This window comes from Poecilia formosa, unplaced genomic scaffold, assembly GCF_000485575.1.
Source record: "Poecilia formosa unplaced genomic scaffold, Poecilia_formosa-5.1.2 Scaffold21, whole genome shotgun sequence".
Taxonomy (NCBI): domain Eukaryota; kingdom Metazoa; phylum Chordata; class Actinopteri; order Cyprinodontiformes; family Poeciliidae; genus Poecilia; species Poecilia formosa.
The window spans coordinates 1,184,478-1,211,255 of NW_006799960.1; the positions used below are offsets into that span (position 1 = coordinate 1,184,478).

At 39.5% G+C, this 26,778-nt stretch overlaps 1 protein-coding gene and 1 long non-coding RNA gene across 5 annotated transcripts in view; both read left to right on the top strand.

Annotated features, from left to right (window-relative positions):
- Positions 1-13,435, top strand: part of LOC103135039 (uncharacterized) — a 40,836-nt gene extending 27,401 nt beyond the window's left edge. The window contains exon 2 of the long non-coding RNA XR_475889.2: positions 13,279-13,435. This is a non-coding gene — a long non-coding RNA (uncharacterized LOC103135039). The remainder of the gene's footprint in view (positions 1-13,278) is intronic.
- Positions 13,436-21,366: 7,931 nt separating this feature from the next.
- Positions 21,367-26,778, top strand: part of elmo1 (engulfment and cell motility 1 (ced-12 homolog, C. elegans)) — a 64,189-nt gene continuing 58,777 nt past the window's right edge. For 3 of the 4 annotated variants that reach the window (XM_007547587.2, XM_016669254.1, XM_007547588.2), the window contains exon 1: positions 21,368-21,551. In XM_007547587.2, the coding sequence (XP_007547649.1) occupies positions 21,474-21,551 (78 nt within the window). In that variant the 5' untranslated portion in view covers positions 21,368-21,473. Of the gene's footprint in view, positions 21,552-26,778 lie in introns of all 4 variants that reach the window. The other variant, XM_016669253.1, reaches the window with a different exon arrangement.

Consider the following 26,778-nt stretch of genomic DNA (forward strand, 5'->3'; position numbering starts at 1 on the left):
TGTGTTCGTTACTGAGTGAATGTGACTTTTTTTCATTTGTCATCAAGTCCAGAAAATCACTGTGTTTGTAAGTTGGTGGAAAGTGGACGGGGTGAGTGGTCGGCATCTTAAAGGGTGGGGGTCAGAGGGAAAACATTATGGCTTTACGGCCACAATGATGTCATGTGGCTTTCAAGGCAGATGATCCACTGGTCTCTTGGGTTGAATTCACAGGCTCAGGCTCTTTGTTCAGGTTGAATAAGGAGACGGAATCAGTCATGTGTAGGTACCAGTCGCCAGTAAGTGGTGAGACGTTAACGCCAAGGCGACGTGTTTACGGGGCTGATTAAGGCAGTTCAGCACAGTAATTTAGAGTTTGACTGTGTTTCAAAGCGGGGTGGGTGACAGCTTTGAGTTGGGTTGGAACATCAATTTACTAGCAAATTGTTTTTTTTTTTTGTTTTTTTTTTAAGGCAAACGAGAGTGAAGAGAGGTGCTAAAAGGCAGGATATTTAAAAGAAAAACAAAGACGGTTGGCCTAGACTGCACCATTGTTGAGATTTGCTCCATTTGGGAATGAATACCTCTGTGAAGATGAGAATGCATGTAAAAATGGGACACGTGTCAGTACTCGCACAACTTGACACAAAGCAAGACAGCTCTGTCTAGGAATCATCCAAAACTACCGCAGTTTCACTTTTTTTCCGAACAAATTTTTTTTCTTGCAACACTAAACCCTTTCAGCCCGCAGCTCAGGTGCGACTAGGGTAAAAAAAAAATAAAAAAAATGCTTTCTGGTTCATGCTTGAACTGCAAAATAACAGCGAGAAAATTAAATGAAAAGGCTGTGATTTCACGAAACATTTTTGAACATCTCTTTTTCCACTGTTTACATGTGCTGCAGAGGATATCCACTTTCCGTAATGTTTGTGTTACCGTGGTCTGGACTTTAAAGTGATTCTCACAACATAATAACCTGGGCTGAACGTTATCTACACAAAAAAATTAAGCAAGCATTTCTAACATAATCACCATGCTTCCCAGCTGCTGCAAATATAACTTGTTTAGATAAATGTGGTTAATTTGTTATCTTGCTGTGCGCTGGGGCAGCTAGCCTTATTTTCTAAGGTCATAATAACATTTAAGTTTGCTTTTGCCTAAATTACTGACTTCACTGCAGTCATACACTCTTTACCCTCTGTTTGCTTTCACATATTTTTTCCACTTGACTCAAAACCTTAGAGGGGATATAATTTTCTTCCTCTGGCTTGTTTGTTTTTACTGGTGTTGCTGGAGTGGACAAAGAAAAGATTCTCTCTGGGAATGTAAGTTGGAAGCAAATATCTTGAATGTTTGCATTTTTGGGGCTTCCAGGAACCAAAGCTGACCTCATCTTGGGTGGAGTAAACATCTGTTTTTTTTGTTGTTTTTCTCGTCCCGTTCGTAGAGGATTAGCTGGGCGCTGAGTCTGAAATGGCTGTCAGTTTTGACTCGGAGTAAAAGTGACCACAGTGACAGAACGAAGCCATCTGTATGGAGGAACTTTTTTCTGCCATCAGGATTGCATGTCTTTTTGTTCTCAAAACTTTGAATACTTTTGCTTACAAAAGACATGAAACCCTGCCTTCAGACTGAAAATGCTTGCTCTTGGATTATGGCAGAAAAATTCCTCCACATATCTGAACCAGAAAGTTTTCAACTTCTCCGCCTCTGGTGTGATGGATGCATTCAGTTCATGCAACTGAATGCATGAACGAAATCTTTATAGAAAGGCATGTTTTGCTAAAAAAAAAAAAAAAACCCAAAAAAAACAAACCTGCATGCACATTACATTTCACAAGGATTTCAGTTTCACTCTCCTTTTTCTTGAGATGTTGGTCTTTATTAATACACGTGAATAAGAACTTTGTCAGCGTCTTCTTTATGTCACTTCTTCTTTAAACTTTGCCGCCTTTTCACCAACAAACCTGTTTCCTCTTTCTCAACAAACGCCTACTTCCTCCTTCTGTGTCTCTCGGAACCCTCTCGGTTGCTCTTTTCCTCTACCCGAAGTGCTGCACAGACCGTCGTGGAGCTCTCGCCTTTGGCTTGTGATGCTGAAAAAGCTCTCGGTTCGTCTGAAGTTGCTTAGAGAAAGCAGCTTTTCTTTGTTTTCTGTCGCAAAGCCGTCGCATCTTTGAGAAGCAGGTTGGTTTTTTTGTTTTTGAGGAAGACTCGCTGTCCTGTTGGTTATCGAGTGGGTTTTTTGGGGGGTGGGGGGCTGTAAATTTTCACATCTTTGCTGTGTGTTTTCTTCACGCGACACAGGATGCAGTAGGCCTCAGGGTGTGGTGGTTGTGTTTGATCTACTTTCTTCAACGGTGCTGTCGTTGGAAACAAACGTTACCTTTAGATGCATATTCTGGAGCAGCTATAATCTATAAGTGCAGTTTATGTGCTCTTTGACTGACCCAGTGCATAAGTTTTATTTGTTTCAAGTGTAGAAGCCGTTTGTATCAAAGAGACATGAGATTTCAGAGGTTTGAGCTTTTGAGGTATCATGATTTGAAGGACGGAAACACTCAATGTGGTTTGGAAGAAAAGGGCCGCACTTATTGGAAAGTAATTACTAGGCAATATGAAGATCCCCACAAATGCCCTTTATGGATTGCATGTTTTCCTGTGGGGCCTTATTTTTGCCCTCCATTTTTTTTCCCCACTTTTGGCAAGTGTAGCCTCTTTTTCCTACCTCTTATTTTTTATAGCTTTCCAATGTTGTGATTAACTGGGTTTTGCAGAACGTTATCCAAGGACCTCTAATTGATTCTGACTCACTTGTTTACCTCAATCTGCTTTGCTTTCCCTGATCACGTCGGCACGCTTCGGGTTTGCTCGTACCTTGCTCTGCGGCTCGTTCTGTCCCTCTTTCACCTTACCTCTGTCGGAGGTATTCCGTAGATTCAGCCTGGCGTGTTGCTCGCTGAGGAGCACTACAGCAGCTTTGTGTCACCTCCTGTGGTCGAGACTTTAGCAAGAGCTCCACTGACTGCGTTGCTGGAGTTGCTACCTGCTGGTGGAAGAGTCGTTTGACAGGATATCCTGGCTGCGGTGGTGTTGTGTCAATCGGGTTTGGTTTCTGACAAAGAGACCCGGCGGCAAGAGTCACCAAGATGTTGTCGTCTTTTCTTGTTTGGCCGCCAAACATTTGAAGATGTAACCCATCCGCTACAATGTTATTTAAGAGGAACTAGTCGAGCGCCAGTATTTTTAAAACTGTTGGCAGTCGTATGTTTTTGTCTCAGAGGATTGATTGCACTTCCTCCTTTGGTTGAACGCCACACTCTTAAAGTACGACCCCAGACTTCACCTTTTCCCCTTTTTGTCTTCTGTCTGTATTTATAGCTCTTTTTACTGATCCCCCCCCCGTATTCTTTTTATTGTAAATTTTAGCAATGAAGAATTACAGCTTTGAACCAAGTAGGAAAGACAATACCTCATTTATTTAAATGCTAACTAATTTATTTTACTTTTTCAAGCAGCTGGTTTTTTTTTTTACTCTTAGCTCTCTGCTCTGCTTTTGCATGAATATTTTTGCAAAAATGTCAAATCCCAGATGTGCAGACAGGATGGGTGACAAACACTGAACATTTTTTCACAACAACAGTTAAAATTACAAGTAAAATGTATTGCTTCCTAACTGTATGCAGTGACATACAGTCACAAGCCCACTGACCAAAATAGTTTGTTGTGGTTCACAAATAGTGGGAACTGGTTAATCGTTATAATAATAAATCACAAGTCTTATCACAAGGAGATTTTCATTTTTTTTTTTCGTTTAAAAAGCAAATATAACGGCTGCCAAATCCCCAATTGAGTGGGAACAAAAGCAATTTTCTGTTTTCAAGCTAGCCTTCCTTATTTCTCCTCGCTTCCTGTAACAATCTAACAAAACCTCCACCTCTAAAAAAAAATTTTCTTTTTTTGCTCACAGCACATATCAAACACTTACCGTGCATGTTGTGCTTTTTTTTTTTTTTTTATTTAAAATATCTCAGAAGGTGATGCAGAGCAACTGAATACTAACTTTAAAACCCGCTGCCAGTTATGATAAACTTCATTTATCCTGACTGTGATGAATGTGGTCAAATGTATCTTTGCTCTCTATGCTGCCACACAAAGTTACTACAGTTACTATGTTGTGGGAGATTTTGACGTCATCGCTTGTTTCGGGGGATTTTTTCTGACTGCAGGCCTTGTGACAAGTCCTTCCTTGTTTTCACCGCTGATGAATCCATCCATGTATAAATTTAAAACATGTGTCCTTAAATATCATAGAAAGTTACTGTATATTTTTTAAATGTCGGAAGTGTCCAAGCCCTTAACATTCAGAGTCGGCGCCATCTCTTTGATTCAGTCATTATTTACGTAGCTAAATTCAGCTGCTGTGCGTGTGTGTGTGTGTGTGTGTGTGTGTTTGGGGGGGGTGCGTGTGTGTGAGAGAAAGAGAGAGAGACACAAATATTCCTCCAGGATTAGGAGTGAAGTAGCAGCAAGGTGAGAATAGACTAATGAACTTGATTAACTAGTCATGAGGTGTGAGCAGATTCATGTCAGCAGAAGCTTCGGCTGTTAGCAGCCCTGCACGACTTCAGGTGTGTGTGTTAGCAAGGAGGTAACAAATCAGTAACGACCTTGAAGAGGCAGCTGTTGCTTCTCTTAAGTCACTCCTGACGTCTTCAGTAAGAGTAAGGGTTAAAAAAAAAAGTGCTCACATTCCTAGCGACCGTCATTCTATAGTTAAAGATGTAATTCCTGAGAATTAAAAAAAAATAAAATAAATAACCCATTGGATATAATTACCAATAATCTCAAGAGTGGATGTTCGAGCAAGTTCACCCAGAGGTCAGGTTGTGTAATCTGCGGAGAAACCTCCAAAACAGAGCTGCATCAAAGACTTTTTAGACCTTGCATAGTACGATAATTACTTAAAAAATAATAATAAAAGAAGAAAAAACATAATTTGTTTGAAGAGCATTTTGTGAAAGAAAACATTCAAAGTAGCATCTGGATAAACTACAATGTTTCTTGAAAGCGTTTCTTTTGAACAGTTGTACAATATCTTTCTGATCTTGTTTGTGAATAGAGAAGCTTTAATAAGCATGAGGCCATCTGCCTGACAATTGAATCTGCAGAAACTGGGCCCTGCAAAAAGGACAGTAATCTCAAGTGCAGCAGCGACTCTTAAAATGCAATCAAAAAGCAAAACCAGAGCGTGCGTCTGTAAGCTTACAATGAGGAGAGGGCCAAAATCTAAAGATGCGTATGTCATTATAGGCGAGATGCAGACTGCCTCGGTGATGCATGCTGTCAAACAATGGAATGAATTTTGTGTTTTTGTAGAACCGTTTCTTCATGTAGATCATTTTTAATGTAATTTTATGCCACGATGAGGAAAGCAAAAATAACTGTGTATTGCTTTTGAGTAAGACCACGAAACTGTTTGGGCCTCTTCTGGCTCCAGTAATAACAACTCTTGCTCATGTAGAATCAAAATTATAACAACAAGATTCAAAACCTTTGTTCTGTCATACAGGAGCCAAAGGGTGTGTTATACAAACACACAAAGTGCAACATAATCACCCTGTGTGTGTAATGTGCGTGTGCAGATGTTGTAAGGTGTCAAGATCAAAGCGAGTGCAGCTCTCAGCCCTCGTGCACAGAGTCTGTGACCTTTTGTCTCAGTTTGCACATAAAGGATGGAGCAGACAAGCCCGGAGCCCTGCAGCAAGCCGGGCCCTTGTAGAGGCATCAGATGCAGAGCTAGAGGGCACTCTTTTGAAACCTACCCAGCTCAAAAACAGAGATACTGTGGCCAACGTGAACATTAACAGTGTTTGTTCAAAAAAAAAAAAAAGAAAAGAAAAAAGAACAAACCCTTATTAAATAGACTGCATTAGACAGCTATGTTTTCTGCTGCTTTTATGTGTAGTCGTCATAAACAGCAGAATCATAATGATGGTAATGTACCAAACTCAAGCAGTAAGAATAGCCTTTAGGCCGTGTTACCTTTGAAACTAGAATACTTAAAGTATAAAACTTCTTCATACAGTGTAAAAAAGGCACATTTTAAATCTTTTTTTAATGTGCGGTAGAATTTCACAATTTAACAGTTTTTTTTTGTTTGTTTTTAAAACTAAAATTAAGAGTATTTATTGGAGGGCTTTTAATTAGGGTTGCACCGATTTATCGACCAGCCAGTTTATCGGTGCCGATTTTCTTCATTTTGGGAGATCAGTGATTGGCTGATTTTTACATATGAAACCGATCTTATCCACCGATCTTATCTAGCTTGGTTGACAGTGGTTGATTTAGGAATCAACCACTGTCCTCTTTTGCTCTCCGGTGAGAAAGGTTTGAAAGACAGACCGGCCCACCAAGTCATGTCTACACATTTATAAATAACAATAGTGACCCCGCTGTTGCCAACTCATCAACTTTCTTGCTACATTGAGCAACATTTCAGACAAAAAGGAAAAGAAAATGGTATTGGCCAAAATCGGAATCGGCAGGTTAAGCTTTTTAAAAGATCGGTACTTTTAATGAATTAGTAAAACCTGTGAAACATGCAATTTATTTTTATTTAAATTTTAAATCTGTTTTTTCTAATCTAGTTTAAACATAATTTAGAAAAGTTAGGCACTTTGAAATGGACTAAAATATGTCAATACTTATATCATTAAAAAATATATATTGATACTGAACATATACACGTCTTTATTTTTGAAATTGGGGATTAACATCTAAACAAAACCCAAGACAGTTTAAAAGTTGTTACTGTTTTTTTTATATATATATATTCTATTGTGTAGTTAAAACAAACCTTTGAGTTTTCATTGGAGACGGTATTGAAGTCAGGAATCAGTGGTTTTGACTGCATCTGGTCACAGCAGCTTAAATGTCAGAGAAATTTCGCAGGTCAACCTCAGGTCATCTATAATTTCAGCAATGACACAATCTGCATGGTGCATGGAAAAAAAAAAAAGGATGACACTTAATAAATGCTGAGCCTTTCGGTTCTTCAAGGCCAAGAGGCGGGTGGGGTGAAAGGTCAAACTGCTGCTTCATGTTCCCTCGCAGCATCACGGCTTCAAAGATCACTGAATAAATTGGCAGCTCTCACACATTTTGTCTGTTGCATAAAATGAAAGATTTCAGAGTTTGTTTGATTTTTTTTTTTTTTTATCAAGTTTTGATATCCAAAATGCACATTCTAGTTTTTGCCACCATTAATGTTGGTGTTCTGTTTTCATACTCATTTTTCTTTGTGTGTTTTTGTTTTGCAGTATCATTTGCTGCATTTCCACCTCTTGCATTGCAGCCTTTTGTTGTTTTACCTTCATTTACGCTGAACGCCGTCTTCTGTCAGCGTCTGCCTCCTTTAGGCTTTATTACCTCTTACTTCCTTCCTCCTCCCTTTTCCTCTCATGTTTCTTTGAGTTTCTCAGCCTTATCCTCTCTTTATTTATTTTTTCTTTCCTTCTCTCCCCTCTCTGCAGATGAGGTGACCCTCACATAACATTGCATGAATTATTAAGGGGAAACCAAGCTCTGCCCAGCCAATCTGTGGTCATCTCTCATCCGCTCTTCCTTTTGCTCTTTCCCTTTCACTGCCCTGTTTATCGATGCTTGTGCTTTGAACCTCCTGATCCAATCACAGTTTTTTCATCCATTTCAAATCACTTTTTAAATGTTTTTTGGTTTGCTGAAAATCAAAAAGTTCTGGTTGGGTGTAATATTCCACATTAATCTAAATAAACACTTATATGGTGAGGAATCCAGAGGAGCACGGTGGGACACAAGTCATCTAATGTGAGAAAACAACATCAACGGACAAACGGCTGCAGGGAAGTCGAGCCGACTCCTGACAGCCAGAGTTCTCTGCAGCAAATAAAAACAGGGAGATGTTTTTTTTTTTGACCTTCCGGCGGAGCAGAAAATAAACTTTCGCTAGTTCAGAGTTGACCAAACGAGGTTGGAATAAATCAACCTGCTCTGACGTGATGAGCTCTGACAGCAGATAGCTCAGCATCAAACCTCCATTTACAATAAAGCGGCTGTGATGAGACGTCGCAGCGACACAGTGGGAATTGACACACAGATCCGTAGGCCTGTAAATACACGGTCAAACACGGTAAAAAAACCAACAAAATCCCGAACCTTGTTGCTTTGAAGTTGTTTTCAGGAGAGGTAGAGGGGAGGGGAAAAAAAAAAAAGAACATGTTAATCAGATGAGGCTTTCTTGTAAAGCTGCTCATGGTGTGGTGGTGTGTCACACCGCTTTGTCTCTAAATTAGATTTAACCCTGTTTTTTAAAGAGATGTGCCCCGACTGCCAGCATTGAGGTTGGTGTGTGTGCGTGCGTGTGTGTGTGTGTGCGTGCGTGCGTGTGCGTGAGTGTGTGTTCCTGCATGTTTTGTGTGTCTTTCCAGCCAATAATCCCAGAGGGTAACCATGTTTGCGTCATCTGAAGTCGCTGTTAGATGACGAGATGCTTGAAATAATATACTCATACACACAAAGCATAACCTCAGTGTTTTTATTGGAGCCAACCTTCGGGCTGCAATGCAGTGCTCTTGTCGGGAGGAGAGCCTCTTATTTTGGAGAGAACAGACTAACAAACCTTCCCTCATCGGTTGCATGCAAATGATCAATTTCGATTAGATCCGAGCAAAGGTGTTTAAATGACAGTTGAAAAGGTCTGCCTTTGCAATTAAATGGGAAAAATAAAAGATAAAGAAACTTTAAAAAAAACCAATAATGCTGCACTTCTATATATTTGTTGTTTTACTGTGATGTACGTTGCTTTCTGGTTTGAACTGAAAAGTACAAATAGAAGTCACGTTTATTTCCGTGCCGCAGACAGCGGGGTCGTTCTCGACAGTTTATGCATCTACCCACAATGCATTGCAGAGAAGAAAAACAAAAAATAAAAATAAAAAAACCCCAGAGCTCTGCAGGTGAAAATATTTTTCCCTGATAAAGAAACAGTGACCTTGCATCTCTTGATAATGCCTTATTATGCTGTTGATCAATAAATAACCACAAGACATCGTGTGTTTCTCTTTAAACAGATTACTTTTTTTTTTCCATCTTCAAAAATTTCATAAAAAAAACAAAAAAAAACAATAGGTATATACATGGTCTCTCCAGTTTTAGTTTTGCATTCGTACTGACGGTCGTCATCCAAATGAGAACTACTGAGTGCGCAGACAGAGTTTCCGTCCATTAGAGGGACTCGGTGAGAACTTGACTTTTTGTGGTTGCATATAGAGGACAAGATGTACTCAGTGATGTTGTGGTGGGCAAAATGCTCTCTTAGAAATCTGGGATCTCTGTTGTTTTTGCTGTAACAGCTAAAATACATAACATGTAGTCCTCACAGTAGTTAATAAAGTTGCTTGGTTCTACTTTTTTTATTTATTTTTATAAACAGAAAAAAAAAAGCACCGTTACTACTGGTGACTATTGTATGAATAATAATCACATTTGTAACTTGTGTATCTTGTTATTTTAAGCTTGATAAACTGACTTAAACAAAAAAGGACACAGACCACCTTAATTTTTTTGTTTGTAGTTGAGATCTCGTTGCACAGAACATGATATCTATTTGTCATTCTACTCAGGATAACAAGCTGATTTAATTTGTTTATTGGGCAATCTGCTCAGGTGACCAGCCTATCGGCAGCTGCTTAGCAGATAATCTGAATTACCTTCTCAGAGGTGAATATCGCTACTTTTGTCTCCATGCAGTGACTGTTTGTTTATCTGACAACTAGCTGTGAATCATATTGCAGCAACTCAATGCATTTATCTAAAAGTGATGACATATTGAAGTTCAATACGAGTATTAAAATGGGAATGAAAAAGGATTTAAGTGACTTTGAATTGGTGTGTTTATTGAGTGGAGATGTGCTGGTATGAGAAACCCACCTCTGTAAAATCTTGCTATACCTTTTTAGTGGTAACCAGTTCATGCCGACATGTACAGTGTTGGCAAATAGTAAGAAACTATGTAGTGTGTAAGTGACGCTTGTCATAGATAACCACTAACACATAGAAATGCTATTGTGCTGTGATAGCCGTGTGAAAATACTCAATTCGTCAATTATTCCATAACCTATCCTTGCAAATTGCAGCTACATTAATATATTGAAGGAGACGCCTCATGGAAACTCCTGCAAATCTCTGGGGCTGGATTTATTTTATTTTATTTTTTTTGTTTTACTTTAATTACTTGTTGGGTAGTAAAAACCTATTTTGTGTTCCTTGTTAAGTTTTAACGGGGTGAAGAAACCAAAACTGGTTCATTCTTAAAATGTAGCAATGCCATGTTTCCTCTAATGCTAGCTTAGAACGTGAAACGTTGCTGCAAAATCAATTTACAACCCATCATTTAGTCTAGATGAATGCAGAAGCTACAGTTGTTCAACTATAGCTTTGTAGAAAAAAGGTTTCCTTTGCTTTTTATTTGTTTTAATAAAAATCAAAACATGCAGTGTTAACCATCTTTAATGTAGCATGTAGTTGTGCTGAAGCAAAATGTGTTGTATTCTATACCTAACCTAATAACTTGGCCCGTGTAGGGGGTACGGGAGGGGGCAGAAAAGTGTTTCTCCAGAAATTTCCAACTTGTCCAGTCGCTGTTAAGAGATACAATCTTCTCAAATGCCTTACGATCCCGAACACAGATTCCTAGCTGTCGATTCATTTCAGTGCGGGCCGTAGTGGTGGCCCCAGCATCCATCCGACCATCAGACCAGCTCTGCTGCTAAACATGTGGCTTGAGTCTCGGCAGGCTGTGGCAGAGGTTAGCTTTCAGCCACTGTCTCTTTGTCTTTACTCTTTCCTGACACAGACGTGTCGATGACTAACATGTTTTCATCTGCCGAAGATGAGTAAGCAAATCACACATGCTGAGTGTATGTATACAGTACCACAGGATGTACAGTGCTGTGAAAAGTATGTATTTCTTTACTTTCTCTTCTGTTTTAGCTTTTTTGTAACTTATTTGTGTTTTTGTTTTGGACAGTATTACAAAAAGCACAAGTAAACGTAAAAATCTTTCAGATTCCATCCTCATTTGTTTCTGTCTAAAAATCAACCTTACCCTATGTTATAAAGTAGCCACAACAAAAAAAAAATGTTCCACTTCAGAATTGATTTATTTCAGCCACATTATCTTAAGCTGGACTTTTGACGCGGCCAATCCAAGACTTTTAGTCCCAGCTGATATTTTTCAGTATTTAGCTGTTTGTTTTCATCACGTGGCTGCAGTCAGCGCCTTGGTATTTGCCATTAAGCATTATTTATTTCAGCACAAGTTCATAGTGGAAAATAAAAAGGCAATCTTTCAAATCTTCCATACGCTGAGTGTAATTTCAGAGCCTCCGGAAGCATTTAACACATATTAAAGAGCCAGCCTGCTGTCGAATGAGTTCAACTCATTCATATCTCTGCGGTGAGACTTGAGTGGCCGATGTGACTTGAGTGTGTCACCTGTTTTAGAAAAGAAAATCGCACCGAAAGCTCATGCTATTGATGCAGCAGCTGCCATGACGACGGCCTCTTGAATTAAGGTTACGTGGATTATTATGGGGTGACTCGCACACAAAGCTAGGGAGCTATTATTATGTATACTCTCTTTTGAATTATTGTATATTTACAAAGGGACGTGTGTTTTTTTCTGGTTGCGTTGTGACTTCGGGTGCAGAGGGTTTTCTCTGTTTTGTGTGTGTGACGAATGGACACACATTCTGTGCATAACCATGCATACGGGATTTTATACATCAGCATTCAAAATGTTCTGCACAACGATACTCCCCTAGGAATTTGTCCCAGACAGTTTTTATGCATTATGGATTAAGATTAAAAAAAAAAAATAAAAAAAAAGTATAGCAAGTTCTTCATCAGAAACTTGGATGTTCTGAGCTTTCCAGACAGGGATAAATAATAAATAATTGATGGCATATGCTGTATGAAACTTCCACTTTTCCACTTTATAGCTGTGAGCACCAGTAGGTTTCATTAGATCTTCCCCTGCGCGCGCGCACACACACGCACGCACGCACGCACGCACGCACGCACGCACAAAGCCCCACTTGTGTGCCTCAGAGTGGCTGTGATTTGGCCGATTTTTTTGTTGTTTTTTTTCTGCCACTGGTCCTCTAACTGGCTTATCTTGGAAGCCCACTGAGTTTTTCAGGTCAGTCTGGTTGCTGGCGCCTCCCTCACATATTGTGCTTCTTTATGCCCTCTCAAGAGCCCTAATTCAGATTGGAGGAACCCTGGATTATGAGTCCAGCACTGTGGTGTGCATTTATTACCTTCAGGAGCAGAGAGAGGCTTTCAGCTGTCTTTGAGTTTGAATCCGGTGAGCGCATCATTGTTTTCGAGTAAACGTGCAGATTTGGAGTGCGTTCACACTTTGACTTGTGGTCATCATCTTTTACGTACTGTAACAACAATCTGTGGTAAAAATAAATAAATAAATAAAAACAGTAGTTGTCAAATTTCAGTTTGCAGGGTTTTCTGTCTTTTTTTTTCTTTTGTTCAGGAAATCCTTTTTATGCAAAGCCTTTGATCGCACTCTATACACTTTCACATATCAAAGAAAAATGACTGTCATTTTCAGATTGTCATAATGGGCAATGAGATTGAAATGCAATTTGTTTATTTAAATCTGTTTAAACTGTTCTTTTTCAGAGTAGATGGACTGATAATACAGCATACAGGCTCAAAATACACACATACACACACACAAATTCAGATCTCTACTAATATTTAAATAAATGTCCGTTAGTGAGTTGCAATAGACTAAACACTTTGCATCCATTACTGAGCTTCCTGCACGATTTTAGTTGATTTTTGTCACCCATTCTTATTATCAGGTGGATTTAATTTAAATTGTCTGGTTTCCTAGCACAGAGCTTTTACACATGATTCATACATTTCTAGTAGGTTTGATGTCAAAGGTTTATTGGTGGCTTCTCTTCTGTCCATTTCAAACCTAGTTTAGATTTTCCTGCTTTTAACCCGATTGAGTCCAACTTTAATGTTTTGTTTTTTTTCTGTTAATGTCAGGTTAATTTTGAATCTTCATTATGTCGCCAACTGTTTGAACCTGTAATACTGACGACATCTCTGCTGACGCTGCCAGCAGGGATGTCTGCAATTCCTCACTGCTCAAAGAAAAGTCTTTGAACTGCGTCTTCTGCGTAACCACGTACCTCTGGACCAACGTGCTGCTCTTTCTGTTTGCAGATTTGGATGAGCCGTCTCTAGAGTTGTTTGACAGTGGTGTGAGGCAGCGAGATTCGCGCCAAGCACTCTCCCGGCAGCCATGCCGCCGCCGGCAGACATCGTCAAGGTGGCCATCGAGTGGCCCGGGGCCTTCCCGAAGCTCATGGAGATAGACCAGGTGGGTGTCTTATAAAAACACTGTCGTTCTTTATCTGTTACATCCACACATCACTAGAGTTAAACAGCTGACAATTTGTTAACACTGTATACATAGTGCATATTTGGTGTGAACACACTGGCGCACAATAATCAGATTTTGTGTAACTAACAAAGACGCTCGGGGGGGCAACAGGGAGGTGGGATCCGGGCTAAAAGCAGCTTCTCTCATTTTTCTCAATAATGAGTCTAATTAGCCCAAAGGTAGGGCTCTTAATTAAAGATCTCTAATGGAAAAACACAGCTACACAAGCACAGCTTCAAAGTTATTACACTGACTGCGGCAATCAAGCTTTCTCGATTAACCAAAGTCTTTAAACTCCGTTTGAATTCTTAAGTAGTACTTTGAAGTCCTTGCACCAGTTTATTTGATAGTTGACTTGTGATTAAAATAAAATCTATTTTGGATCCCATATAAAGAGTTGTTTTCATACTCGCTGTAAGTTCACACATGCGCCCAGCCCAGCAAGACGGGTGTATGGTGTCGCACGTCTGAGACGGGAAGATTTTGAATAAAACTTTCATCACCGTCAAACAATTTTTTTTTTTCAAGAATTTGTTCATTATAGCCTCATGCAGTCCCTGTTAGATCAATGTAAATGTTTAGAGTTTTGATTTAGAAATTCAGATTTTACTATAATGTATATTTGATGCTCTACACACCACATTCTTGCCGTAGCATCAACAGATATTCGCACTCAACAACAGCTGCTTGTAAATGGGTTACATCTATATAGTAAATACAAAAAAAAATAATCTTGACTGCTCATTCAGTGGGATTTTAAAAAAACAAGTTTGGTTCGGTGGAAATTTCTCCCTCTAACACCCACTCAGACACAGATGAGCGCATTATGGACATGTTGTAAGGTTCATATTATTGGCTGAGGACTCGTTTTGATTTCGTGACTGGGTGGAGGCTCAACGTTTGAGCTACAGTAACAGTCTGAGCCTGTCTGTTTGTGATCCAACAAACCCAAAAAGACGAAAAACAATTCATCTTTATGGTTAGTTTTGAGAGAATCTCTGTTATGTAATATTGCGCACTTCCTCTAATAGTCTCTTGCTGGTATTTAGAAGATCATCAGGCCGCTGTGAGATTCTCACAGTGTGATAATCATGAGTGAAAATAAATAGCATAATCAGTTTAAAAGAGCATTTGCTTTTATTGACCAGACATATCTTCCAAACTGCCGTGTTGGTCTTTTCGTAAATAAGAAGAAGGCTTATCTGTGCGCGGGTAGCAACGTGTGGAGGAAGAGTAGCGCTCCATTACTTTGTGCTCCACACAGAAAACACATTCACGTCCTCTGACAGCTTGTTAAAACGACTTCAAACAACAGAAACAGAAAGTTTCATAAATGTCTGTGTAACTATATCAATAAGAGGCCGATGTCTACTGGGAAATTTAACGGCACATATTGCAAATCTCACCATATTATATCTACCTCACAAAGCGCTGAGTTTCTCCCACATCCCTGCACCGAAGTTGGCCTTCGACTCTGACTGCTTGTTTTTTTTTTATTTTTTTACTCCACCTAGTTGTATTTTTAGCTAATTTATGAACATGTTATGACATATCTGATCATAAAATGACTTTACATTGTTACATAATTGTAATTACTGAAATGAAATGTCAATTTGGGATTTTAATCAGCTGCTGCAGTGGGAGCTGGACAACAAATTTAAAAGAAAGAAAGAAAAACAAAGTGGGCTTCTAACTTGAAAGTGTGTAGTTAAACAAGAACTTTGGTTTAATTTCTCATCATTAGATTCATTGAAAAGCTGGTAACTGAACTGCTTTGAAGTTTAACAATTTGCTTAAGCGCGCTGGCTGCTAATTTAAGGTGAATATTAACCTTTTTTTTTAAATTATCATTACGGCCTGCTCTGAATGTCAACCGATGGTCGGTGTCTGACAAACGGTGACTAAATAAAATAATTAGCCCAAATAATGACTACCTCGCATAAAGAGGACATGATTGCTGTTTGATTGTGGCCTTTTTCTCTGTGCCCGTGTGTGTGTGTGTGTGTGGTGTGTGTGTGTGTTGTGTGTGTGTGTGTGTGTTTGTGTGTGTGTGTGTGTGACTCACAGATGGGTTAATTACTGTACAAGCTATGAGTCACTGAGGCAACTGGAGCTACAAATGCCCTTCTCATTGGATAATCCAATGAATGGGGCATTGAACTATGGAGTACTTGTGCTTCTGGTTTTGCTACGAGTCGTTTTGGAAAAAAAAAATACAGAGTGTAGATTGAGGGATGTGCTGAGATGTTTTACGAACTACTTATTTATCTTAATATAAACTGGCTTTAGTATAGTTTTGCATCTTAAGCTCTTGAACCCACCTGCCTCCGTCGCTCGTTCCTCCGCGTTTCTCCAACTCTCTTATCTGTCATCTCTCTCTCTCTTGTTCCACCTATTTCTTTTCTCCTCCTTCTTGTCGCTCTTTGCCTCTCCCTCTCATTCATCCCCCCCGCTCACTCCTCCTCCCTCCTTTGTGTTGTTACTGTGAAACTTGCGCTCTTCCTCTTCTTCTCTTGTCCTCTACCACCAGCCCTCCCCTCCCTGTCTCTCCACCTCTTCCTCCTCCTCCTCCTCCTCCTGCATCTCCTCGGTACAATAGGCCCTGCAGTAGCATATGGCTGTCTGAGTCATGCGATGAGGAGTGGGCTTCTGCTGCTTGAGTTGTCTGAACCCAGCAGAAAGATTGTTCGTTTATAAGCGGGGGTGCGCGTGAATGCAAATGTGTGCGTCTGCTTTTGTTTTTGTTGTTGTTCCGTTAATTGTTGATGCGGGTACGGCCCCTTCTTGTGCGATTTCATTATGCAGATGTGTTTGCATGGGAGCTGTTTTGGTGCGGATGCTGATGNAAAAAAGAACATGTTAATCAGATGAGGCTTTCTTGTAAAGCTGCTCATGGTGTGGTGGTGTGTCACACCGCTTTGTCTCTAAATTAGATTTAACCCTGTTTTTTAAAGAGATGTGCCCCGACTGCCAGCATTGAGGTTGGTGTGTGTGCGTGCGTGTGTGTGTGTGTGCGTGCGTGCGTGTGCGTGAGTGTGTGTTCCTGCATGTTTTGTGTGTCTTTCCAGCCAATAATCCCAGAGGGTAACCATGTTTGCGTCATCTGAAGTCGCTGTTAGATGACGAGATGCTTGAAATAATATACTCATACACACAAAGCATACCCTCTGTGTTTTTATTGGAGCCAGCCTTCGGGCTGCAATGCAGTGCTCTTGTCGGGAGGAGAGCCTCTTATTTTGGAGAGAACAGACTAACAAACCTTCCCTCATCGGTTGCATGCAAATGATCAATTTCGATTAGATCCGAGCAAAGGTGTTTAAATGACAGTTGAAAAGGTCTGCCTTTGCAATTAAATGGGAAAAATAAAAGATAAAGAAACTTAAAAAAAAAACCATAATGCTGCACATCCATGTATTTGTTGTTTTTACTGCGATGTACGTTGCTTTCTGGTTTGAACTGAAAAGTACAAATAGAAGTCACGTTTATTTCCGTGCCGCAGACAGCGGGGTCGTTCTCGACAGTTTATGCATCTACCCACAATGCATTGCAGAGAAGAAAAACAAAAAATAAAAATAAAAAAACCCCAGAGCTCTGCAGGTGAAAATATTTTTCCCTGATAAAGAAACAGTGACCTTGCATCTCTTGGTAATGTCTTATGATGCTGTTGATCAATAAATAACCACAAGACATCGTGTGTTTCTCTTTAAACAGATTACTTTTTTTTTTCCATCTTCAAAAATTTCATAAAAAAAACAAAAAAAAACAATAGGTATATACATGGTCTCTCCAGTTTTAGTTTTGCATTCGTACTGACGGTCGTCATCCAAATGAGAACTACTGAGTGCGCAGACAGAGTTTCCGTCCATTAGAGGGACTCGGTGAGAACTTGACTTTTTGTGGTTGCATATAGAGGACAAGATGTACTCAGTGATGTTGTGGTGGGCAAAATGCTCTCTTAGAAATCTGGGATCTCTGTTGTTTTTGCTGTAACAGCTAAAATACATAACATGTAGTCCTCACAGTAGTTAATAAAGTTGCTTGGTTCTACTTTTTTTATTTATTTTTATAAACAGAAAAAAAAAAGCACCGTTACTACTGGTGACTATTGTATGAATAATAATCACATTTGTAACTTGTGTATCTTGTTATTTTAAGCTTGATAAACTGACTTAAACAAAAAAGGACACAGACCACCTTAATTTTTTTGTTTGTAGTTGAGATCTCGTTGCACAGAACATGATATCTATTTGTCATTCTACTCAGGATAACAAGCTGATTTAATTTGTTTATTGGGCAATCTGCTCAGGTGACCAGCCTATCGGCAGCTGCTTAGCAGATAATCTGAATTACCTTCTCAGAGGTGAATATCGCTACTTTTGTCTACATGCAATGACTGTTTATCTGACAACTAGCTGTGAATCATATTGCAGCAACTCAATGCATTTATCTAAAAGTGATGACATATTGAAGTTCAACACGAGTATTAAAATGGGAATGAAAAAGGATTTAAGTGACTTTGAATTGGTGTGTTTACTGAGTAGAGATGTGCTGGTATGAGAAACCCACCTCTGTAAAATCTTGCTATACCTTTTTAGTGGTAACCAGTTCATGCCGACATGTACAGTGTTGGCAAATAGTAAGAAACTATGTAGTGTGTAAGTGACGCTTGTCATAGATAACCACTAACACATAGAAATGCTATTGTGCTGTGATAGCCGTGTGAAAATACTCAATTCGTCAATTATTCCATAACCTATCCTTGCAAATTGCAGCTACATTAATATATTGAAGGAGACGCCTCATGGAAACTCCTGCAAATCTCTGGGGCTGGATTTATTTTATTTTATTTTTTTTGTTTTACTTTAATTACTTGTTGGGTAGTAAAAACCTATTTTGTGTTCCTTGTTAAGTTTTAACGGGGTGAAGAAACCAAAACTGGTTCATTCTTAAAATGTAGCAATGCCATGTTTCCTCTAATGCTAGCTTAGAACGTGAAACGTTGCTGCAAAATCAATTTACAACCCATCATTTAGTCTAGATGAATGCAGAAGCTACAGTTGTTCAACTATAGCTTTGTAGAAAAAAGGTTTCCTTTGCTTTTTATTTGTTTTAATAAAAATCAAAACATGCAGTGTTAACCATCTTTAATGTAGCATGTAGTTGTGCTGAAGCAAAATGTGTTGTATTCTATACCTAACCTAATAACTTGGCCCGTGTAGGGGGTACGGGAGGGGGCAGAAAAGTGTTTCTCCAGAAATTTCCAACTTGTCCAGTCGCTGTTAAGAGATACAATCTTCTCAAATGCCTTACGATCCCGAACACAGATTCCTAGCTGTCGATTCATTTCAGTGCGGGCCGTAGTGGTGGCCCCAGCATCCATCCGACCATCAGACCAGCTCTGCTGCTAAACATGTGGCTTGAGTCTCGGCAGGCTGTGGCAGAGGTTAGCTTTCAGCCACTGTCTCTTTGTCTTTACTCTTTCCTGACACAGACGTGTCGATGACTAACATGTTTTCATCTGCCGAAGATGAGTAAGCAAATCACACATGCTGAGTGTATGTATACAGTACCACAGGATGTACAGTGCTGTGAAAAGTATGTATTTCTTTACTTTCTCTTCTGTTTTAGCTTTTTTGTAACTTATTTGTGTTTTTGTTTTGGACAGTATTACAAAAAGCACAAGTAAACGTAAAAATCTTTCAGATTCCATCCTCATTTGTTTCTGTCTAAAAATCAACCTTACCCTATGTTATAAAGTAGCCACAACAAAAAAAAAATGTTCCACTTCAGAATTGATTTATTTCAGCCACATTATCTTAAGCTGGACTTTTGACGCGGCCAATCCAAGACTTTTAGTCCCAGCTGATATTTTTCAGTATTTAGCTGTTTGTTTTCATCACGTGGCTGCAGTCAGCGCCTTGGTATTTGCCATTAAGCATTATTTATTTCAGCACAAGTTCATAGTGGAAAATAAAAAGGCAATCTTTCAAATCTTCCATACGCTGAGTGTAATTTCAGAGCCTCCGGAAGCATTTAACACATATTAAAGAGCCAGCCTGCTGTCGAATGAGTTCAACTCATTCATATCTCTGCGGTGAGACTTGAGTGGCCGATGTGACTTGAGTGTGTCACCTGTTTTAGAAAAGAAAATCGCACCGAAAGCTCATGCTATTGATGCAGCAGCTGCCATGACGACGGCCTCTTGAATTAAGGTTACGTGGATTATTATGGGGTGACTCGCACACAAAGCTAGGGAGCTATTATTATGTATACTCTCTTTTGAATTATTGTATATTTACAAAGGGACGTGTGTTTTTTTCTGGTTGCGTTGTGACTTCGGGTGCAGAGGGTTTTCTCTGTTTTGTGTGTGTGACGAATGGACACACATTCTGTGCATAACCATGCATACGGGATTTTATACATCAGCATTCAAAATGTTCTGCACAACGATACTCCCCTAGGAATTTGTCCCAGACAGTTTTTATGCATTATGGATTAAGATTAAAAAAAAAAAATAAAAAAAAAGTATAGCAAGTTCTTCATCAGAAACTTGGATGTTCTGAGCTTTCCAGACAGGGATAAATAATAAATAATTGATGGCATATGCTGTATGAAACTTCCACTTTTCCACTTTATAGCTGTGAGCACCAGTAGGTTTCATTAGATCTTCCCCTGCGCGCGCGCACACACACGCACGCACGCACGCACGCACGCACGCACGCACAAAGCCCCACTTGTGTGCCTCAGAGTGGCTGTGATTTGGCCGATTTTTTTGTTGTTTTTTTTCTGCCACTGGTCCTCTAACTGGCTTATCTTGGAAGCCCACTGAGTTTTTCAGGTCAGTCTGGTTGCTGGCGCCTCCCTCACATATTGTGCTTCTTTATGCCCTCTCAAGAGCCCTAATTCAGATTGGAGGAACCCTGGATTATGAGTCCAGCACTGTGGTGTGCATTTATTACCTTCAGGAGCAGAGAGAGGCTTTCAGCTGTCTTTGAGTTTGAATCCGGTGAGCGCATCATTGTTTTCGAGTAAACGTGCAGATTTGGAGTGCGTTCACACTTTGACTTGTGGTCATCATCTTTTACGTACTGTAACAACAATCTGTGGTAAAAATAAATAAATAAATAAAAACAGTAGTTGTCAAATTTCAGTTTGCAGGGTTTTCTGTCTTTTTTTTTCTTTTGTTCAGGAAATCCTTTTTATGCAAAGCCTTTGATCGCACTCTATACACTTTCACATATCAAAGAAAAATGACTGTCATTTTCAGATTGTCATAATGGGCAATGAGATTGAAATGCAATTTGTTTATTTAAATCTGTTTAAACTGTTCTTTTTCAGAGTAGATGGACTGATAATACAGCATACAGGCTCAAAATACACACATACACACACACAAATTCAGATCTCTACTAATATTTAAATAAATGTCCGTTAGTGAGTTGCAATAGACTAAACACTTTGCATCCATTACTGAGCTTCCTGCACGATTTTAGTTGATTTTTGTCACCCATTCTTATTATCAGGTGGATTTAATTTAAATTGTCTGGTTTCCTAGCACAGAGCTTTTACACATGATTCATACATTTCTAGTAGGTTTGATGTCAAAGGTTTATTGGTGGCTTCTCTTCTGTCCATTTCAAACCTAGTTTAGATTTTCCTGCTTTTAACCCGATTGAGTCCAACTTTAATGTTTTGTTTTTTTTCTGTTAATGTCAGGTTAATTTTGAATCTTCATTATGTCGCCAACTGTTTGAACCTGTAATACTGACGACATCTCTGCTGACGCTGCCAGCAGGGATGTCTGCAATTCCTCACTGCTCAAAGAAAAGTCTTTGAACTGCGTCTTCTGCGTAACCACGTACCTCTGGACCAACGTGCTGCTCTTTCTGTTTGCAGATTTGGATGAGCCGTCTCTAGAGTTGTTTGACAGTGGTGTGAGGCAGCGAGATTCGCGCCAAGCACTCTCCCGGCAGCCATGCCGCCGCCGGCAGACATCGTCAAGGTGGCCATCGAGTGGCCCGGGGCCTTCCCGAAGCTCATGGAGATAGACCAGGTGGGTGTCTTATAAAAACACTGTCGTTCTTTATCTGTTACATCCACACATCACTAGAGTTAAACAGCTGACAATTTGTTAACACTGTATACATAGTGCATATTTGGTGTGAACACACTGGCGCACAATAATCAGATTTTGTGTAACTAACAAAGACGCTCGGGGGGGCAACAGGGAGGTGGGATCCGGGCTAAAAGCAGCTTCTCTCATTTTTCTCAATAATGAGTCTAATTAGCCCAAAGGTAGGGCTCTTAATTAAAGATCTCTAATGGAAAAACACAGCTACACAAGCACAGCTTCAAAGTTATTACACTGACTGCGGCAATCAAGCTTTCTCGATTAACCAAAGTCTTTAAACTCCGTTTGAATTCTTAAGTAGTACTTTGAAGTCCTTGCACCAGTTTATTTGATAGTTGACTTGTGATTAAAATAAAATCTATTTTGGATCCCATATAAAGAGTTGTTTTCATACTCGCTGTAAGTTCACACATGCGCCCAGCCCAGCAAGACGGGTGTATGGTGTCGCACGTCTGAGACGGGAAGATTTTGAATAAAACTTTCATCACCGTCAAACAATTTTTTTTTTTCAAGAATTTGTTCATTATAGCCTCATGCAGTCCCTGTTAGATCAATGTAAATGTTTAGAGTTTTGATTTAGAAATTCAGATTTTACTATAATGTATATTTGATGCTCTACACACCACATTCTTGCCGTAGCATCAACAGATATTCGCACTCAACAACAGCTGCTTGTAAATGGGTTACATCTATATAGTAAATACAAAAAAAAATAATCTTGACTGCTCATTCAGTGGGATTTTAAAAAAACAAGTTTGGTTCGGTGGAAATTTCTCCCTCTAACACCCACTCAGACACAGATGAGCGCATTATGGACATGTTGTAAGGTTCATATTATTGGCTGAGGACTCGTTTTGATTTCGTGACTGGGTGGAGGCTCAACATTTGAGCTACAGTAACAGTCTGAGCCTGTCTGTTTGTGATCCAACAAACCCAAAAAGACGAAAAACAATTCATCTTTATGGTTAGTTTTGAGAGAATCTCTGTTATGTAATATTGCGCACTTCCTCTAATAGTCTCTTGCTGGTATTTAGAAGATCATCAGGCCGCTGTGAGATTCTCGCAGTGAGATAATCATGAGTGAAAATAAATAGCATAATCAGTTTAAAAGAGCATTTGCTTTTATTGACCAGACATATCTTCCAAACTGCCGTGTTGGTCTTTTCGTAAATAAGAAGAAGGCTTATCTGTGCGCGGGTAGCAACGTGTGGAGGAAGAGTAGCGCTCCATTACTTTGTGCTCCACACAGAAAACACATTCACGTCCTCTGACAGCTTGTTAAAACGACTTCAAACAACAGAAACAGAAAGTTTCATAAATGTCTGTGTAACTATATCAATAAGGGGCCGATGTCTACTGGGAAATTTAGCGGCACATATTGCAAATCTCACCATATTATAGCTACCTCACAAAGCGCTGAGTTTCTCCCACATCTCTGCACCGAAGTTGGCCTTCGACTCTGACTGCTTGTTTTTTGTTTTTGTTTTTTTGTTTTTTACTCCACCTAGTTGTATTTTTAGCTAATTTATGAACATGTTATGACTTATCTGATCATAACATGACTTTACATTGTTACATAATTGTAATTACTGAAATGAAATGTCAATTTGGGATTTTAATCAGCTGCTGCAGTGGGAGCTGGACAACAAATTTAAAAGAAAAAAAGAAAAACAAAGTGGGCTTCTAACTTGAAAGTGTGTAGTTAAACAAGAACTTTGGTTTAATTTCTCATCATTAGATTCATTGAAAAGCTGGTAACTGAACTGCTTTGAAGTTTAACAATTTGCTTAAGCGCGCTGGCTGCTAATTTAAGGTGAATATTAACCTTTTTTTTTAAATTATCATTACGGCCTGCTCTGAATGTCAACCGATGGTCGGTGTCTGACAAACGGTGACTAAATAAAATAATTAGCCCAAATAATGACTACCTCGCATAAAGAGGACATGATTGCTGTTTGATTGTGGCCTTTTTCTCTGTGCCCGTGTGTGTGTGTGTGTGTGGTGTGTGTGTGTGTTGTGTGTGTGTGTGTGTGTTTGTGTGTGTGTGTGTGTGACTCACAGATGGGTTAATTACTGTACAAGCTATGAGTCACTGAGGCAACTGGAGCTACAAATGCCCTTCTCATTGGATAATCCAATGAATGGGGCATTGAACTATGGAGTACTTGTGCTTCTGGTTTTCCTACGAGTCGTTTTGGAAAAAAAAAATACAGAGTGTAGATTGAGGGATGTGCTGAGATGTTTTACGAACTACTTATTGTAAACTGGCTTTAGTATAGTTTTGCATCTTAAGCTCTTGAACCCACCTGCCTCCGTCGCTCGTTCCTCCGCGTTTCTCCAACTCTCTTATCTGTCATCTCTCTCTCTCTTGTTCCACCTATTTCTTTTCTCCTCCTTCTTGTCGCTCTTTGCCTCTCCCTCTCATTCATCCCCCCCGCTCACTCCTCCTCCCTCCTTTGTGTTGTTACTGTGAAACTTGCGCTCTTCCTCTTCTTCTCTTGTCCTCTACCACCAGCCCTCCCCTCCCTGTCTCTCCACCTCTTCCTCCTCCTCCTCCTCCTCCTGCATCTCCTCGGTACAATAGGCCCTGCAGTAGCATATGGCTGTCTGAGTCATGCGATGAGGAGTGGGCTTCTGCTGCTTGAGTTGTCTGAACCCAGCAAAAAGATTGTTCGTTTATAAGCGGGGGTGCGCGTGAATGCAAATGTGTGCGTCTGCTTTTGTTTTTGTTGTTGTTCCGTTAATTGTTGATGCGGGTACGGCCCCTTCTTGTGCGATTTCATTATGCAGATGTGTTTGCATGGGAGCTGTTTTGGTGCGGATGCTGATGTGTTTGCAGTCATTTGCGTTTGTTTCCGGCTTCTGTCGATTTTTGTGTTGTCTAATTTATCTGGTTGAGGTTTGCAGGTTCACCCTTAACGAGCACTAGTTGAACGCTCACGGGTTGAAACTTAATTGATTCGTGTTCATAGCTCGCCACCTAAAATTCAGAACTTCCTCTCAATTTCTGACACTTGACCTCTGTCTCCATATAGGGATATAATCTCTAAAACGTACATAAAGCCATGATGTAATAAGACGGCAAGTAGACTTTGGCAGCCTCTTTATGTCTGCTAAATTTTGCCCTCATTCACATTATTTTCCTGCCTAATTTGAATACTCCATTGTATTTGTCTTTAATTTCACTGGCATAGATAGAAAAATAACGATCCAGCCTCTTTTTATCTGCCGAAACATGAACAAAGATGCACCAACGATGCAGATTTTATTACAACACTGTTGAAATCAGAGCATTTATGAAATGTAGAAAAACATAAAGTTGGCCAGAAAACGGGGTTTACATCAGGTTGCCTTTGACAGACTGGAGGTTCACTAACCCCGTGCATGGCGAAGTGTCCTTGACAAAGACGATGTTCCCTGAGCTGCCAGCGAAGTCTTCTTCAGATATAATTAAGTGAGAGTAATTAAAGAGTTGCGTATAAAGTGTAGTGATATGCACACACATCCAACAGGCAGCACTCTTTGTGTCTGCATTACAAACTCCTTGCAAGACATTTGGCAAAATCCAGCGAAACAACAACAAAAAAATACAAGTTTATTGCCAGTTATCATTGCAAAGGCTTCTCTCCTGCTGCTTTGTGTTCTGAGACAAGGACAGTCATCCCAACAAATGGACTAGTCATTTCGTAGCAGAGGCGTATATAGAAATATCTTTAATGTCTGACTTTTACCAGCATTTGCTCAAAAATGCTGGTAAAAGTGCAAAGTAGTGTAGTGTTTAAAAAAAAAAAAATGGTTTTGTTGGGAAAATGTTTTTCAACCAAAGGATGGGAAGGTAGCTCTCTGTCCCGGCTGTTATTAAGTACTTGATAATAAACAATAATTGTAACCTATAAGAAAATGTGGACTTCAAGGAATAGGATACTGATGGTTTTGTTTTGAGGTTTACATGGACAAAAAAACACTACAACTGTTGATCTGATTTACAGGCCGCACAACAAAAGTCATAGGATTAAACATTTGCTGCAATGTTTGGGCTGCAGAGCACCGTTTACCTTAAAAAAAAAAAAAAAAAACAGCAATAGTTGACTTTCTCATTTGACCCAATACATATTTACATTTTTTTTATTCTGCTTTCTCAGTTCTTAGCGCACTGCGCTCCAGGGCGTACATCACAAAGCGCAAGTCTGCTGCATTGTGACAATTATAGGACAACAAAGCAGTGCAGCCAAAATACGAAACTGTACGTCTATGCATAATGACACAGAGGCGGCAGTGATCCAAATCGCCGAATTCAATTACGCCCTGCTCGGTATGCGACCTTATTTACCTTATGTTTATCAAAAAAAAATACTGTTTAGGTTTAGAGGAATCTGAATGACTTGAATTATTTCAAAGAGGAACAAAATAGATTTTGCAAATTCAAAAAAAAAAAAAAAACTAAGAAATGAAAAGACTAATCCTTCATGCAAGGGACGCCCTCATCACGATCCGGGAATCTTTCAGTATATTTGACTTGACACATTCAGTTGAAACCAAATATTTCTGTACACTGGAGGAAAAGATGCATGACGGGGTTTCTTTGTTTATTTTTTATTTTTTATTTGGTGTCTGACATTGAATCATCCTAAACGTTTTTTTGTTTTAGTTTAGTTAAGATCACCAAAATAGTCACTATTTGCTAAATGCCTGGATAGCGAGATTTTTTCCAATTACTTTTTTTCAAACCCACAAGTTTACATTCACTACAATCAAACATACTATTTCTTATTGTGACATAAAACAAAAACAAACAAAAAAAAAAAAACGTGATATCAGGGAGAAAAACCTGAATCTCATATAAAAATATAAATACGTCGGTGCCAAATGAACAAAATGAAAAGAGCTGAGGAAAATAACCGAAGCTGGCTCGAGAGTGCCATTATTCACAATGCAATAAGTCCGGTTTGAACATGGTTTAAAAGGCAACTACTAGTATTCCAAAAGCATCAAAAGAAACTAGAGAGCAAATGCATTCAGTGACAAAAACCATCGTCGCGTTTTGGAGGAAAAAAGGGGGAAGCTTACAAATGTGAGAACACCGACTTAATTATGAAACATGGGAGTGGCGACATTGTGTTATCGTGGTGCTTTGCCGCAGAGGGGACAA